Here is an 18,523-nt window from a genome sequence, read left to right as displayed (position 1 = left end):
ATATAATTTATTACAAAAGCAAATGAATAGATAAACCTGTGGAAATTATAACAAAATGAAGAGTAGATATTGAAGTTTTTTTGCCTCATTTAATACACTTCTATATGGGCACCATTAGTTGCACGAAGCACATCAAGACGGTATAAATTATAAAGAGACTTTATGGACACCCTGTATGTATATATATATATATATATATATATATATATATATATATATATATATATATATATATATATATATATATATATATATATCATGAGTATGATAATTGCAATCAATGTCAGATCTGGGAATTCTGCATCGTCTTTTCAATACAATTCCAAATGTTTTGTTTGGAAATGTGTTTTGTTGAGAGCAAATTTGGGTTATTTCGGACAATTAAAATATTTCATTTTTTTAAATTACAAGTGGAACAGGTAAATTACTTGTGAAAATATATCGTGATCCACTGTCATTCTCAAGCATGATTTCATTCGTTCACATAAATTAATCACAACTCCCATTAGTTTGTGATCCTTCACCTTTCCTTCACACGGGAGCTTTTCAGAAACAGTGGCATCTTATTCTCGCAAGTTGGCACTTGACAAGATGGGGGCCCAATTCTGTTGCAGACAAATCCAAATCTCCACTCTACCCAGAACAAAAAGCCATTGCTCAAAACCCAGGCCCGCACCGTGGCAAGATCCAGCGGAGTCTGTCCTTCCTGGTTCTTCATGCTAGGATCAGCACCGTGGGCCAGGAGGAGGGCACAGAGCTGTGTTCGGCCCTTCTGTGCAGCTTCATGAAGAGGTGTGAAGGCCCACTTGTCGGTGGCATTAACACAGGCACTGTATTTTATGAGCAGGGCAGCAATGTCAACGTGCTGTGAGGGTGGAGACGGTGGATGAAATTCGGTGAAATCAAACACGATACTCACGCTTATCAAGAACGTGACTTCTGGAAACATTTAGTTTCTTGTTTGAAAAAAAACAAACAAACAAGCAAAGAAAGGACTTGTAATCTTCCTCCAGAGCAGTGGCTTATCCATGATCAAAAGAGCTCAAAGAGCACAGGGTCATGCTTCATACCAGCACATCACATACCCCATAAGAAGCAGCATTATGCAAGGGAATGAGGCCGCCTTTATCTTGTGCATTCACATCTGCCCCGTGTTCCAAAAGGTATTCAGCAACTTCTAAGTTATTGTAACCAGCTGCAAGGCAAGTAAGAAGAGCACATGGTTATGACATTTATTTCATGACGATGGTTTTTATATTTCCATGTATAATCAGAGTTGTGAGTTGTAATCAGAATCACATGCCAGCGAGGTGAAGCGGGGTAGAGTTGCGTCCTTGTGAGTCACGGCAGTTCACGTTCTCAGTTGAGCAAAGCTTCTGTACACGTGCCAAACAACCTTTCTTAGCTGCATCAAGGAGTGCCGCATCTCCTCGAAGCAGATCCTGAATGTCTGTGTCACCCTCCTTCACAAGGTCGAGTGGAATGTTCCCATCACGGTTCTTCTTGCAAGGATCCGCACCATGCTGGAGACAAAAAACACAATCCTGTCACATATTTAACTAAAAGGAGAAGCATCGATGTTATAAAAGGTCCATTTTACCTCCGCCACCGAAGGTGGAAGGAGGTTATGTTTTCACCCTTTCTGACTGTGTGCAGGATATATCAAAAAGTTGTGGATGGATTCAGATGAAATTTGTTGGACAGGTTGGGTGTGTGACAAGGACGAAGTGATTGGATTTTGGTGAAGATCCGAATACGGATACGAGAATTATTATCTTGCCAAAAGGAAGTTTTTGCAAGATATGTTAGTCAGCTTGTATGTTTTTTGTTTATTTTTGTCTGTAATCACATATCGATCACTCTGCAGAGCACAGTTATCATTGCAAATTTTTGTAACTTCGCATATCACAGTCCTATAGAGGTCCCTTTCAGCGCATACAATTTTCAAGGTCAAGGTCAAAGGTCAAGGTCACTTTGTCGCAAATCAGGGGAGTCGACGAAACCCATATTTTTTCAGTAATTTTGATCGGATCGTCTTCAAACTTCATGGGAATATAGTTCATGGTCTGGCGCTCAGCTGATTAATTTTTGGTGGCGATCGACCTTGACCTTCATGGTTAGCGCTGGAGGTCGAAAGTTTTTGACCCCAAGGTAAAATTTTGAAATCTTAGATACCATATCGAGCAATACCTCATATGAAAGCGCTTGATAAGTGCTTTCCAGATCTGTCAAAAGTTTGACGCTATGACGTCATTTGATGACGTCATGACGAAAAAACGGATTTTTCATGAAAATTTTATTTCCTCAGTTCTCATCAAAATCTTGATGTTTCATGTACAACAGTCCTGGAGAGATACCATTAACCGTACGAAAATATAAAGGTCAAGGTCAAAGGTCAAGGTCACAAAAAGGTCAAGCATCAAGGTCGACGAAACCCTTATTTTTTGAGTAACTTTAATCGAATAAATAAGTCACTCATGTTCACATTTTGGCAAGATACTGGTCACCCTGGGGGTGACATTGGTTTTATTTAAATGTTAAAGCGATTCTTCATCGTTGAGAGATAGGGCCAAAAACGATATATAGCAAGATATTGCAAAAATGTATTGAGCCCAATATGTTCTTGTGGATCAGGCATTGTGTGGCAGGGTTATGCACTCCTCCGAGTGTCCTAGTTTTTCATGCGTTTCACTTCATTTTACATCCTCATCGAGATTCACTGATCTCATTTCTCATTGAGATGCATTTGTGAAGTACATGTTGTCATTTAATTAAACCCATCAGTGAAGGGATGGACAAGCACACCTAGTGATCAACGTCCGCAACATACATATGAGCAATCTTCGTGAAAAAGCAAACTGCAAATAACGAAGTTACTTCCATAAACTAACATGCAGGTTAGGTCAGGTAAGGCAGCATGCGCCAGAACAGTGCGTCGCTGTATCTATTTTCCACCGGAACTCCAGAGGCCTCTATCTGGCCATCCCCCAGGCAGATGCCTGGCCCATCCCCATCTCCTTGAGATGCTGATCAACCTGCTGCAACCACGAGGCATGTGGTCAGCGCATTGGCCTCCTCCACTCTCGAGGATCCCTTGCTGAGAAAATCTGGTGAGCAGAATCAGCATCAAGAAAACGAGACATGTCCATACAGCCACAGCTGACGCTCGGGGATGATGCAAGTAATAAATTTCATTTGAGTCTCTCAGCAATCGCTCGTCCGTCCAGCGATGGCCAAGGATTTTCCGAAGAGACCTGGTACCAAAGGAATTAAATGTCCGTCTGAGATCCCTGGTCAGAGTCCAAGTCTCACATCCGTAGAGCAAGACTGGAAGCACCAAGGACCTGAAGACTCAGACTGTCATCTTGCACAGGTACCGGCAGCACCACACCCCATGATCCAGTGAATCCGTGACTCCCCAGGCCCGACCCAGATGTCTATTGACCTCTGGCTCACAGCCAGCAGAGACATGAATATCACTGCCAAGATAAGTGAATCTCTCTGTGAACTCAACATCCTCAACACAAACAGGTACAGACAAGACAGCGGCATCCAAGATGTTATTGAGATCTGTCATCCTGCACAGTTACTGGCAGCACCACACCTCATGATCCAATGCATCTATGATTCCCCAAGCATGACTGCTTGAGACGCTAGTGCTCCAGCAGATGGTGGTGAACCCTATCAAAAATTATCCGAGCAAAGACATTACCGGGAACTGAGAGCAGCGTCACCCCTCGGTTGTTGTTTCAGTCCTGGCGATCACCCTTCCCTTTCCAACAAAAGCCCCTCCTTCAGTCAGTTGTGATGATGCCTGTGCTCCAGGCAGAACACAGAACTGCATGCAACGACATGAGTACAGCATTTCCACCAGCCTTCAAAAGTTCAGCATGGATGCCACAGATCCCAAGAGCTTTACGCAATTTCAACCGGTTCACCGCAGCCTGTGTTTCCACAAACGAAGGTGGATCACAGTTGATGAGAGGGTCAGCGATAGAGATAGTAACACCGCTGACATCCAACTCAACAGCTGGTGGATCACCCTGGTACAGCTGCTCAAAGTAACTGGCCCAGCGAGCGTTCACTTCAGAATGAGACTTCACTCCTCTGTCAAGAGCCCACCACCCTCAACTCTAACTGCAGTACAGTGCTTGGAGGAATGCAATGCGTGAATTTCCCTGTAAGCAGACGAAAATTACTAGACCACAGGTGATGCTGTACCCCCTCAGATCCCTCGCACATAGGCCTCCTTGGCCACCCTTAGCACACGTACAGTTTTACGCCTCAGCTCCCTGAACAGCTCAGCTGTGCCATTAAGCCTGGCACTGCGACTGGTCAATGGTATCCAGTGTCCCTCGAGACAAAATTATTCTTCGCCCTACAGGGAGTTCCAAGACATCCACCAGCAACATCAAGTACAGCGGTCTTGAAGGCACTCCACAACTCTTCAGGATTCCCCAAAGCACCCAGATCCCCCCACCCACCAAATCTCCACTCAGCCTGTTCGCAAAGTCCTCAGCTACCCTCTCATCCTTGAGCTTGCCAACATCCAGCCAAGGCTGCGCCGGGAAACAACACCCAAGGAGTGACGAATCCATAGTCTCATAATACACTCGTTGACCGGTGTTACCTCAATTATCATTGATGTCAGCTTATTGGACACAGGTACAGCAACTCCTTGTGCATGGTAACCATCAGAGCAACCAGAACAATAGTAGGTGTAACCACCCACCATGATCTCACCACGATCCGGTGTCTGAACCTCAGAGAGTGCTGCAATATTGATGTCCAAACGCTTGAGGTCAGATGATAACAGAGACAGGTGATCATCCTCCCTTAGTGATTGGACATTTCAGACACCCACCCGAAGGGACCCAAGGAGACCGCCATCTGAAGGACAACACCTCAGCACCACCCCAACACACACCACTGCAATCTGACCCTGGAGGTTTACCCCCGTGGTTTTCCTCCTCTCATCAAGGAATGGGGTCCCGAAGGCTTTGCCCCAATGCCGTCATCTGGTGAGCTGCCCTGCGAAGGGCAGTAGCATAGGAGGTACTCCCATGGAGTGGCTTTTCAGATTTCCTTGCATTTGTGGGTTTTGCAAGCCTGGTGTTGGCTTAGTGGTTCGGGTGGTTGGCTTGGGATACTCGGGTCCTGAGTTCGAGCCCCGTTTTCCACTGAATTAACACCAAGGGGTTGACTCAGCCTGTCATCCTTCCTCAGTCGACGAAATGAGTACCAGTGTACTCATCCCGGTACATGCCCGGGTTAGAATACGTGTACCATATCCCTGTGTGTCGTATGAGGCGACCAGGTTTGGAATCAGGAAGGGCATCCGGCCGTAAAACATTGCCTCAAGAAGGCAACCATGATTGCATGGAACCCGCCGCAAGCTAACCCCTGCTCAGCAGGGGAAAATGGCTGTAAAAAGACTGTTTTTGTGGGGTTTGTGGTATGCAGTGTTTTACGGTGGACGGAGTGCAAATCCTGCCACCAACCTCCTTAAAAAAAAAATAAAAAAATAAAAAATAAAAAAAAGGTAACCCAACTACAGGAGGACATCCACAGTCACAGTTGGCCATGAGAAATGGATGGGCGTTGATTCGCAAAGAGCTCCTCTGCCATTTGACAAGTTCTGTTTGTAATACTGCTGGGTGTCCATATCCATACACCCTCCTCGCCAGAAAACCTGGTCATTGGTATCTGTCTTATATCGCATACTTTCTGGTCTTGCACCCTTTACTCTTTCCATGCTTTGTCCAACCAAGGCTTCTGGCCCACCTCCAACTCTCTTCTTGTAAAACTACCTAAATCCAGGATCACTGCTCACCTCCACTCATTTGTTCCTCTCCACCCCCTCCCCACCCCCCAACTGTGGAATCAACTTCAACATCCATTGCAATCTCACTATTCCCTCCAGGTCTTCAAGATAGCTGTTCACCACCATCTCAGATAGTCCTCAATCCAAAAACCATCATTTTTTACCTTCATGAACTCCACCCAAATCCCTCCTAATTTTCCAGTTTTTCCTCCTTGGAGTTTCCTTCTCCCTGCATGCATATTTTCCATCTTGTTCCATTCAGTGTGCAAGCTCTTCCAAGAGCCTCGACTATGTATTTCAAAAAAAACAAAAAAACAATAGAACGGCGCTCTTCAACGTCGCAACGTTGACCGATATGCCTCTGGTCACAATACATCATTAGCTAGAAGGGCACTCAGTAGAGCGCATACCTCTGCCACGTAATGCCTGATCCACAAGAACATATCGGACCCAATACATTTTTGAAAAATCATGCAACACAGTGCTGTATCGTTTCTGGCCCCATCTCTCAATGGTGAAGAATCACTTAAAAAATTAAATAACTCTCGTATCCAGATCCAGATTCGGATGTTCACCAAAATCGAATCAATTCGTCCTTGCGACACACCCAACCTGTTCACCAAGTTTCATCCAAATCCGTCCACAACATTTTGGGATATCGTGCTATCTATCGGTTTAGCCATATCTCTCAATGGTGAAGAATCACTTAAAATATTAACATATCTGGATCTTCACCAAAATTGAATCAATTCTTTCTTGTCACACAACCAAAGTGTCCACCAGGTTTCATCCGAATCCATCCACAACTTTTTGAGATATCGTGCCATATATCATTTTGTGACCCGATCTCTCAATGGTGAAGAATCACTTAAAAATTATAGCACTCGGATCCGGATCCAGATCTTCACTAAAATCGAATCAGTTCATCCTCGTCACACAACGAACCTGTCTACAAAACTTCATCCGGATCCGTCCACAACTTTTTGAGATATCCTGTACACAAAGACAGACAGACAAGCAAACAGAAAGGGGTGAAAACATAACGTCCTTCACCTTCGGTGGCAGAGGTAAATTTACGTGTGCAGAGTTTGACTTGGTTCCCTTCAGCCATTCTCAAGTTATCGTGGTAATGAAAACCTATTACACTGTGACCTTTGACCTCGATGCCAAAATCTCAACAGTTTATCTTTGCATAATATGTATATACTGACACAAAATTTGGTCAAAATCCCATCACTGGTTCACAAGTTAGCTCGGTAACAGAATTTTTACCTCCCTGACCTTTAGCCTCATAACCGAGTTAGTTGATGTTTGCGTCATTATACATACTTGTACCAAGTTTGACTTGGATTCCATCAGCCGTTCGAGTTATCGCGGTCACGAAAACATATCACGGACGGACGGAGGCACAGACGGACAGCCGGAAAACATAATGCCTCAAGCAACGTTGTCAGCAAAGCATTAAAAAAAAAAAAACAATACTGGCCGGAAGGTGCATTCAGAATTTCTGATTTAAAATAATTATTCGATAAAGTAGTATGGCCAGCATATGCTAACCAGTGTTTTAAGCTGCAGAAAGCATTATCTTGACATTGGAAAATATTTTTAAGATAAAAGAAAAATTTGAAAAATGAGCAATTATTTTTTTTGTAGGAGGGAAGGTGTTGGGGGGGGGGGGGGACACAACAACCTTCATTGATGACCCAAAGAAAATAAACAATTTGAAGGTTATTTGACATTAGCAGAAAGATGGACATAAGCTGCTGAGAGTCCCTCAAGCTCATGTCTATTAAATATTTCAATGTTCAAAGCAAAAGGCTTAAAGGACAAATCAAAAAATTAATTTTCCTTGATTAATAATTATCAAAGTTGCAAGAAACGGTGACATTTGCACCAAAATTTACTGTTAATGAAAATAATTTCAACAATTGTTTTTTTGGATGGCATGACAAAAGGTTATTGTTGACTTCGTGTAAATCAAAACTATTATTCAAAGGTATGCCCTGGTGTTGGCTTAATGGTTTGGTTGGTGGGCTGAGGATCCTAGGGTCCTGAGTTCAAATCCCCCTCGGCTGTTGAATTAATACCAGGTGGGGTTGACTCTGCCTGTCATCCTTCCGAGGTCGGCAAAATGAGTACCAGCTTGCTGAGTATCCTGTGTCAGAGTGGTGACCCGTCCAGGATTGTGCCCAATAGCCAAGAAGACTGCTTAGGCAGCACCAACACTCTGCACAGAGTGTGGTCCCATTGGATGGATTCGGAGGTACAATTCCCAGTTGCATGCAAAAAATTGTTTTTAACTAAAAAAAAGATGCAGGGATGGCTGACAATGCAAAACAGTCGAAAAACAAGATAATTATTACATCATGACAAAATTTAGTGTCATCATTTCGATATAATGACACCTACATAAGTAGCAGCACCAAGTGAGGCATTAATTGAAGTACAACAGACAATGACGACACCCTCAAACCAACAGCACATCCAGTGGGAGGTAAAAGGTTTTTAATCCTCTAAAAAAAAAATATATTAATTACAAGCTAAACAACATACATTTGTTAAGAAGAGAAAATAATAATTAAAACCACGCTGCACTTATCCTTCAAAAATGCCAATAAGAAGCTACATTCAATTGCATACTGATGACAATATTATTTTTTATCTCCAGAGAATGAAAGCCAAGACCATCAGTGAGATCCTGATCTCTGAATTATAAGTGAGATCCTGATCCATGATCCAGTCTCGGTGGTGTAATGGTTTGATCGTCAGCTCTGAGTGTGGGACGTCAGCAGTTCAAATCCCAGCCCAGTCATACCAAAAACTAAAAATGGCACGTGCTTCTTCCATATTTGATGCTCAGCATTTAAAAGAATAAAACATGGACAAACATTCATAGGTCGATAATAATAGCAGAGGCTTTGATTGGCCGAATGGCCTTCTCCTGCGTGGAAGTTCCTTGTGAGGGAACTCATGTCATGATTACAGTTTGCTGAGGACTGTGAACATGTCACAAACACCCTTGCTGACATCCAGCATGCAACAAACATTCTTGCACAGGGAACAAAGATTTGGGTTGACCATCAAGTTGAAGAAATTTATTACGCTTCAACTCAGACCAGGAGGGTATTCTCTACCCACGCCACCACGGTGGACAAAACTACACAGACTACAGTGGACAAGTTCTGTTACCTTGGAAGCACTTTATGTTTTCACCCGTCTGCCTGTGAACAGGATGTCTCAAAAAGTTGGATGGACTCGGCCAAAATTTGGGAGAGGTTGGGTGTGTGACAAGAACGAATTAATTCAATTGTGGTGAAGATCCAAATCCGATAATTTTTAAAGCGATTCTTCATCACTGAGTGATAGGGCTAAACTTGTATATAGTACGATATCTCAAAAAGTTGTGGAAAGATTCAGACAACTTGCTGGACAGGTTGGGTTTGTGACAAGGAAGAATCGGTTCAATTTTGGTGAAGATCTGGAGACAAGAATTTAAAAAAAAAAAACGATTTTAAGCGATTCTTCACAATTGAAAGATAGGACCACAAATTAAATGTAGCACGATATTTTAAAAAGTTGTGAACAAGTTATGACAAAACGAGGTGGATGAGATGGCTCAGTGCAAGAACAAGCTGATGATATTTTGGTTTAAGTCCAGATGCAGATTCGGCCTATCAATGGGATACAAAATGGAAACTGTTCAGCGTTGCGGAGACATGCACTCTACCGACTGCTGTTCTCGTCTCATAACGCTATCGTTGACAAAAATCTCTGCACAGGGTAACAAGTTTATGGAATGGTCATGAAATCAGCCTCCAGACAAAGGTCAGTGGTCATCATGCACGTCATCCTCACAGTACTCAAATTAATGGATAAATGTTGGCCTCACCACCATACTACATGGTTGTATCAGAGTTGGACATTGTCCTATCTTCAGATAAAGCATTTGGACTAGTTCCACATGCAAAATCCTCACATGATCACTCGTATCCAATGCAAAGACAAAGTACCAAATCGAGAATGTCCCTGATATTTGCAAGAGGTCCAGCAAGCAGTGAAGTGTTCCTCATCAATGATTATTTTCACTGGGAAGGCCATTTCGTCCACAAGTCTGTCACCAGGATCCTGAAAGCCATATGTTATGGTCATTTGAGGGGGTGGGTGGGGAGGGAATTCACATATTTGCCAAAAGAAGTGCTGCAAAGACTTGCTTGAAGCAAACTTTAAAATGTAATGATAGACATTTCCATTTGGGAAATAATTGCCCTGAACAGGACACTATGGAAAAAGAAAAAAATTCCTGGAAAGAATTTGAAAGGTTTGAGTGGCAGCATACCCAATTGGCCAAAGAAAAGAGAGAGGGGGAGGAAGGGCACTGTGCAACCGGATTCTGGTTACATGTGACATTTGTGGTCGCTCCTGCACTTCCTAACAACATTGGTTTCTGTCATGAAAGCCGCCACCAGTTGAGATCTGTCAAACCGAGGGCTCATCCCATCATCCATCACCCTACTTTTATTTTCCTGTTGTGATCCTTTTGATTGCTTCGACACAAATTTCAGCCTTCACATTTGATCCTAAGATTGCTTCAAAGAAGCTCATTTTTCTCATCCTCTTCCCTCCAGGATTTCAACTCTGTTGCCCACTGTCAACCTCACGTTTTCTCTCATTAATACATAACCTCTGAACTTTATTCCACCTGCCCAGACACCCTGCTTTCACACTTTACCTCTTCCCCTTGTGCTGTAATACAGTTGTATGTTCTTGTCCTATTATTTATCCCTTGGCACAATTTGTCCAATGAAATGATGTCCTGTTATTACAGTTTCACAAGACCTCGATACCTGTACAAAAACAGAAAAATGCATGCCCTGCCCTTGGATAACAGATTAACTGAAAAGCACCTGATTGACTTTTCATTCCTTTAATTTGACACGAGTTCAGCCGAGATATTCTCTTCTGCCCAAAGCACAAGCAACTCTTCAATCTCACAAGAACACCAATATGTGGGCTTCGGTATATCTGCCATTCATCGTTGTTACAGGGTGCTGAGAACATGATAAGGGCCGGTAATATGATGAAGTGATAACGTAAATTAAATTTCGTCACAAGGACAAAGGCACAAGCAGGCCCGATGCATAAATAATCGAGTTGTCTTCTTCAGGGGAGAATGCAAACATTATTAAGAGTGAGGAACATTGTTGAACTCAGAAAATAACCAATGAGCCGTCAGGTCCCGAGTTGATGTATATTACTTGCCAAAACCGCCCGAGTGTAGTTCCATTTGGAAACAATGCATGGTGGAACATTCCTTACTCAGCAGGGAATGTTCAGCCAGCTGCTCTGTTTATTCACACTTGCTTTTGGACATGAAATATCTCATGGACATTAAAAAAAAACTTAATAATAATTAAAAAAAGAAAGAGTACATCTCATGCCAGTAAACAAACCACGTGTCAAATCCCTTGTACATATATGGACACTTTGGCTTGGGGGCACTGGATAAGTTCCTGAAGTACCTGGGAAGATAATTTAGAGAAGTAATAAGGTTTCCATCAGACCAAATTAATAATTGACCCCAATCAGACAGGCATTCACCAAGTATGAATGTGTTTATGAACAATGCAACGCTGTAATTCGTTCACATTTATGCAGTTGTGAATGCAGCAGCCAACAAAAGCCTAGCTTGACATGCTCAGAAATCCTGGGACTCTTTCAGCACATCTATCCCTATTCCAGGTTTATGAAGGGAAGAGTCAAAATTCAAAATCGTGATTAAATAGGTGTGCAGAAGAGATGGGTGGGAAGGGTGGGGTAAGGGGGGGATTAAAATAAAGCAGCGTGAGCAATTACCTTAACAAATCATCAACATATTGTTCTTCATGAAAATTAATTGCAGAGCACCTTGATAGTGAAAAAAAAACCCCGTATCTTGCCAAAAGGTGACCACGTGTGACTTCTTTAAGGTCACACTGAGGTGAACAGAGCTGCTATCCACCAGGAGCGACTCCTTGAGGAATATCTGCTTTCGAGAGATTCCGATGAGACTCGTTCTACAGAGTAACCATGAAAAATATGCGTTTGCCTCATAACGTCACCAAATGACGTCATAATGTCTCAAGCTTGACATATCTAGAAAGCACTCATCGAGGTGTTCAATTTGAGGTACTACACGATATGGTTCCTAAAACTTGAAAATTTGACCTTGGGGTCAAATATGTTTGACCTCAGGCGCTAACCATGAAGGTCAAGGCCAATCGCCACCAAAAACTAATCAGCTGAGCACCAGACCATATACTACATTCCCATGAAGTTTGGAGACAATTCGATTAAAATTACTCAAAAAATAAGGGTTTCGTCGACTCCCCTGATTTGCGACAGTGACCTTGACTTTTGACCTTGACCTTCAAAATTTTATGCGCTGAAAGGGACCTCTATAGGGCTCTGATATGCGAAGTTACAAAAATTTCCAATGATAACTGTGCTCTGCAGAGTGATTTATATGTGATTACAGACAAAAAAAAATAAAAATAATAAAAAATTAAAAAACATATGAAGGTCAAGGCCAATCGCCACCAAAAATTAATCAGCTGAGCGCCAGACCATGAACTATATTCCCATGATGTTTGAAGACGATCCGATCAAAATTACTCAAAAAATAAGGGTTTCGTCGACTCCCCTGATTTGTGACAAAGTGACCTTGACCTTTGACCTTCAAAATTTTGTGCACTGAAAGGGACCTCTATAGGCCTCTGATATGCAAAGTTACAAAAATTTCCAATGATAACTGTGCTCTGCAGAATTTTTATACGTGATTACAGACAAAAAAAAACAAAACATACAAGCTGACTAACATATCTTGCAAAATAACAAGAAAAAACAACAACAGCAACAAAAAAAAAATTCAATTTTGAGAAATCTTGAACAACAAGACATTTTGGTCAGTTGGGCAAAGCAAGAGGCATGGTGTGGCCCGAGAGCAATTCAGAAATATATTCTGTCAGAAGCAAGATGAAGGATAACTTTACATACAAGAAGAATTCAGGATGCAAACAAGATAAATAAAGGAAATACAACACTGCACTTCCAAATATTCAAATCACTGTCATTTTGACAACAAATGTACAAGATGTCTGGTGGAAAAGTGTAAAAAAAAGCTTAAGAGTAATTGATTGAATCAGAAGAGTGAAGAAAATGGTGTACTTGAACACTCGTTAACAAGCTTAATCACATAATCTCTCTTCAAAACAAAAGACTGCATGTTGATTAAGCTTGTGTTAAAAAAAAAAAATCATAGAAACTGAACAAAGTTAAATCTAAATGTGAAATCAGAAATTGTTCAAGATACATGAAAAGTATGACTTATAAGAGAATTATGCATTTTCACTTTGAGGTAGGAAGAGGGCTCGCAGGAAACCTGAAGGCTTAAAGGTATGCACATTCTCCTTTGAGCCGTATTGCCTGGGTTTGAATCTTGACCGAGCTATAAAATATCATGCTGGTGTTTCGTGCAAGGTGATGCATCACTGTGTGCCATCTCTTGGAAGGACGTTTATCAAGACGAGCTGTCTGGCGGCTCTGAACAGCAATGGTGAACATTGAAGATTACAGGGTGCCTTTCACATAAACCTGCCATAAACCATCAGGCTTGGCCCGTAAGTTCCAGAGACTTGGCAGAATAATTCCCCATGGCCGACCAAAACATGGGAATAATCTGGCCAGTAGATTTGTAAGTAATAATTTAAAATTTTCATCTAAAATAGACAAGTTTAAAATTACAACTAGATGATCAAATAAAGTGCCTTCAGAAAGTATGCACACCCTTTGAATTTTGTCACCTTTTGTTGTGCCACAGGCTGAATATAAAATGGATAAAAATAAAATAAAAAAAACAATTGTCACCGAAATAATTGTTCGAGGTGGCATAAAATTTTGTCCAAGTACTGATGAACTGAATGTTAATTATTTTAGTGTGGTAAATTCTTTATTTAACACTATATATATATATATATATATATATATATATATATATATATATATATATACATATATACATATATATATATATACATATATACATATATATATATATACATATATACATATATATATATATACATATATATATATATATATATATATATATATATATATATATATACATATCTTCTTCTTCTTTCGGCTGCTCCCGTTAGGGGTCGCCACAGCGGATCATCCGTATGATCCGCATTGAGATTTGGCACATGTTTTATGCCGGATGCCCTTCCTGACGCAACCCTGGTCGCCTCTTACGACACAGGGATATGGTACACCTATTTTAACCGGGGTATACACCGGCCCAGTACACTGGTACTCATTTCGCCGACCTCGGAAGGATGACAGGCTGAATCAACCCCCTGGTGTATTAATTCAGTGGCCCAACGGGGCTTGAACTCAGGACCTTTTGGATCCCAAGCCGTTGCCCTAACCACTGCGCCAACACCAGGCTATATATATATATATATATATATATATATATATATATATATATATATATATATATATATATATATATATATATACATATATACATATATACGGTATTAAATAATGGAGGTATTTAGATAAAATACAATAAATAAATATTATCTATAAAATACATGAAAAATAAGCATCAATATAATTTTTTGGTAGTTGTGAGGACATGCAGTGCAGCAGTTAAAATCGTTTGTTAATGACAGTTTGAATATATAAATAACAGTTTGAGTGTATGGTGAGATGGAGGTGCTGTGTAATCAACATGTCCACAAGGTAAAGTGTTTATCACTTCATATATTATCATATAAAGTGGTGTATGATTAAAGTTATTCATGTGTCGTAATACTTTAAATAAAAGTAAGATTGAAATGTTTGTATAAGGATATTGCATTGCTGTGTTGACTGACTGTCTGGACAACTTTTGGTTGTGGTTCCATTGATGTTGAATAATCTCCTGATGTGGACCTGTGACCAGGGTTGTGGATCCACTGTTTGGAGAGGTTTTGGGCTGAAAGGATTGAAACCTCGATGATAAACGGTGCCCAGCTGATGATCCAGACAGTTGGGAAATCAGTCAACAGCTTATAAGTTCAGGTTTTAACTTCAATTAAAACAGCTTTTATAAGCACTTACCAGTAGTGTGTGTGTGTGTGCGTGCGTGCGTGCGTGCGTGCGTGCGTGCGTGCGTGCGTGCGTGCGTGCGTGCGTGCGTTTTCTTCTTGGAAATATGGTGCAGTAATTGGTCTTTATTTTGATTTGGAAGTCACACCAAAGTGATTTGTGTTCTAGTGTTCAAATATATAATCTATATTATAAAATGAGCTATGTGTATGTATCTGTGTGAGTTTCACCCATTGGTTGGACGGTTTGCTTGACTCCATAAAATTTCTACACTACCGCTGCCATATTTCTATATTCTGTATAGGTCTGAGGTTTCATAGGCCTCTTTTGTAAGGCTCACGCTGACTCTCACAGATTTATCAACTCAAATTTGATATCCAATTTCATTTTTCATCATGGCTAAGATGATTGAAGACTCGGTTGCGGAGGAGGGTGTTTGGATATGGACACCCAGCAGGATTAAAAACAAAACCTGTCAAAGGGCGGAGGAGCTCCTTGTGAGCCAACGGCCATCCATATCTAGTGCCCAACTGTGTCTGCGGACGTCCTCCTGCAGTTGGGTTACTTCTTATTAGGAGGTTGGTGGCAGGATTTGCACTCCAGCCACCGTAAAACGCTTCATTCCGCAAAACGCAAAAACGCAAAAAAATCTGAAAACCCACTCCGTGGGAGTACCTCCTGTGCAGCTTCCCTTCGCAGGGCAGCTCACCGGATGATGGGATTGGGGCAAAGCCTTCGGGACCCCCAATCTTTGATAGGAGGGAAACCACGGGGTAACATCCCTGGGTCAGATTGCGGGAGAGTGTGTCGGAGTGGTGCTGAGGTGTCGTCCACCAGACGGCGGTCTCCTTGGGTTAACCTGAGGCGGTCCCTTCGGGTGGGTGCCTGGAATGTCCTATCCCTAAGAGAGGATGATCACCTGTCTCTGTTATCATCTGAGCTCAAGCGTTTGGACATCGGGATTGCAGCTCTCTCTGAGGTTCGGAGACCGGATTGCGGCGAGATAATGGTGGGTGGTTACACCTACTATTGGTCTGGTCGCTCTGATGGTTACCATACCCAAGGAGTTGCTGTAGCTGTGTCCAATAAGCTGACCCCAATGATAATTGAGGTAACACCGGTCAACGAGCGTATTATGAGATTAAGGATTCGTCACTCCTTGGGTGTCATTTCCCTGGTCTCTATTTATGCTCCGACTGAGGCGAGTGATCTTACCGTGAAGGATGCATTCTACGCCACACTCGAGTCTGTGGTTGATCAGTGCCCAGGACGAGATACACTTCTAGTCTTGGGGGATTTCAATGCATCGACTGGAACTGATAGGGATGGTTATGAGGTGTGTGTTGGTCCCCATGGGTCAGGAACTATGAACCAGAATAGCACTAAGTTCCTTGACTTTGCAAGAAGTCATGGACTTAGGGTGGCTGGTTCATGGTTTTCAGCGCCGCAAGCTCATCGCTGGACTTGGTATTCCAACGCTGGCGGTGTGGCAAAGGAGATTGACCATGTCCTCATTGACGGTCGTTGGAGGATGATCCAGAACTGCAGGGTCTACCGGAGTGCTCAGTTCCTCAATACTGACCACAGGCTTGTTGTAGCAACTCTAAAGCTGCACCTTAAATCCTGGAGAATGGTACCATCCCAGCCTAGGCTGGATGTTGCCAAGCTCAGGGATGAGAGAGTAGCTGAGGAGTTTGCGAACAGGCTGAGTGGACACTTGGGGGGTCTGGGTGCTTTGGGGGGTCCTGAAGAGTTGTGGAGCACCTTCAAGACCACCGTCCTTGATGTTGCCGGTGGATGCCTTGGAGTTCACCGCAGGGCAAAGAAAAATTTTGTCTCTCAAGGGACACTGGATACCATTGACCAGAGTCGCAGGGCCAGGCTGAATGGCAGAGCTGAGCTGTTCAGGGAGCTGAGGCGTAAAACTGTACGTGCACTGAGGGTGGACAAGGAGGCCTATGTGCGAGGAATCTGTGAGGGGGTAGAGCATCACCTGTGGACAGGTGATTCTCGTCCCGCTTACAGGGGAAGTCGCGCATTACGTTCATCCAAGCCCATCCCTCGGAGCACTGCAGTTCGAGCAGAGAGTGGTAGGCTCTTGACAGAGGAGTCTGAAGTGAAGGCCCGCTGGGCCGGTTACTTTGAGCGGTTGTACCAGGCTGATCCCCCAGCTGTCGAGTTGGGCGTCAAGGGTGTTACAATCCCTGTTGCTGACCCTCGAATCAGCTGTGGTCCACCATCGCTTGTGGAAACACGGGCTGCGGTGAACCAGTTGAAACGGGGCAAAGCTCCAGGGATCTGTGGCATCCATGCTGAACTTCTCAAGGCTGGTGGAAATGCTGCACTCGCGTCGTTGCATGCAGTTTTGTGCTCTGCCTGGAACACAGGCATCATCCCAACTGACTGGAAGAGGGGCCTAGTTGTCCCTCTCTGGAAAGGGAAGGGTGATCGCCAAGACTGCAACAACTACCGAGGGGTGACGCTGCTCTCAGTGCCGGGCAAGGTCTTTGCTCGGATAATTCTTGATAGGGTTCGCCACCATCTGCTTGAGCACCAGCGTCCAGAGCAGTCAGGCTTTACACCAAAGAGGTCAACGATTGACCGTATCCTTGCTCTTCGTGTCCTCACTGAACGCAGACGAGAGTTTCGGCAGGGGCTGCTTGCAGCCTATGTTGATCTCTCTGTAAGCGTTCGATGCAGTGAATCGGGATGTCCTCTAGAGGCTTCTTGGGCTTGGTGGGGTAGCAACGAGACTGATCGATCTGATGTCTGAACTCTGCTCTGGTACTGAGAGTGCTGTGAAGTGTGGTGGTACTGCCTCTGACTTATTTCCAGTTGTTACTGGAGTTCGTCAGGGATGTGTACTTGCCCCACACTTTTCAGCACTTGTATGGACTGGATTTTTGGGAGGATGTCGGAGAGATCAGGAGTTGCGGTGCATCGTTTGGCAATGTCAAGATCTCGGACCTTGATTTTGCAGATGATGCAGTCATCTTTGCGGAGACTTTAGACATCCTCTTGGGGCCCTCGAGGTGCTGAATGAGGAGTCGGAGCCGTTGGGATTAAGCAGTTTCTTGGGTCAGAACAAAGATCCAGGCTTTCGGTGACATCTTGGATGCTGCTGACCTGTATGTGTCTGTTTGTGGTGAGGATGATGACGTCGGGGATAGATTCACTTACCTTGGCAGTGATATTCATGTCTCCGCAGGTTGTGAGCCGGAGGTCAATGAACGTCTGGGTCGGGCCTGGGGAGTCATGGATTCACTGGATCATGGGGTGTGGCGCTGCCGGTACCTGTGCGGGAGGACGAAAGTCAGTCTTCAGGTCCTTGGTACTTCCAGTCTTGCTCTATGGGTGCGAGACTTGGACTTTGACCAAGGATCTGAGACGGAGACTTAATTCCTTTGGTACCAGGTCTCTTCGGAGAATCCTTGGCTATCACTGGTCGGATTTTGTGTCCAACGAGCGGTTGCTGAGAGAGACTCGGATGAGATTTGTTACCTGCATAGTCCGTGGGCGTCAGCTGCGGCTGTATGGACATGTGGCTCGTTTTCCTGACGC

At 43.2% G+C, this 18,523-nt stretch overlaps 1 protein-coding gene across 3 annotated transcripts in view; it reads right to left on the bottom strand.

The window, feature by feature from the left end:
• Positions 1–18,523, bottom strand: part of TNKS2 (tankyrase 2) — a 225,371-nt gene that overhangs the window by 55,733 nt on the left and 151,115 nt on the right. For 2 of the 3 annotated variants that reach the window (XM_085848622.1, XM_085848621.1), the window contains 3 exons: positions 1,304–1,523; positions 1,086–1,195; positions 677–865 (listed from right to left, as the gene is read on the bottom strand). In XM_085848622.1, the coding sequence (XP_085704748.1) occupies positions 677–865; positions 1,086–1,195; positions 1,304–1,523 (519 nt within the window). The remainder of the gene's footprint in view (positions 1–676; positions 866–1,085; positions 1,196–1,303; positions 1,524–18,523) is intronic. The other variant, XM_085848623.1, reaches the window with a different exon arrangement.

This window comes from Eptatretus burgeri, chromosome 12 (assembly GCF_056783735.1).
Source record: "Eptatretus burgeri isolate ZD-2024b chromosome 12, Ebu_testis_v1, whole genome shotgun sequence".
Taxonomy (NCBI): domain Eukaryota; kingdom Metazoa; phylum Chordata; class Myxini; order Myxiniformes; family Myxinidae; genus Eptatretus; species Eptatretus burgeri.
Note: the sequence above shows the minus strand (reverse complement) of the source record. Positions and strands in the feature narration are given on the sequence as shown.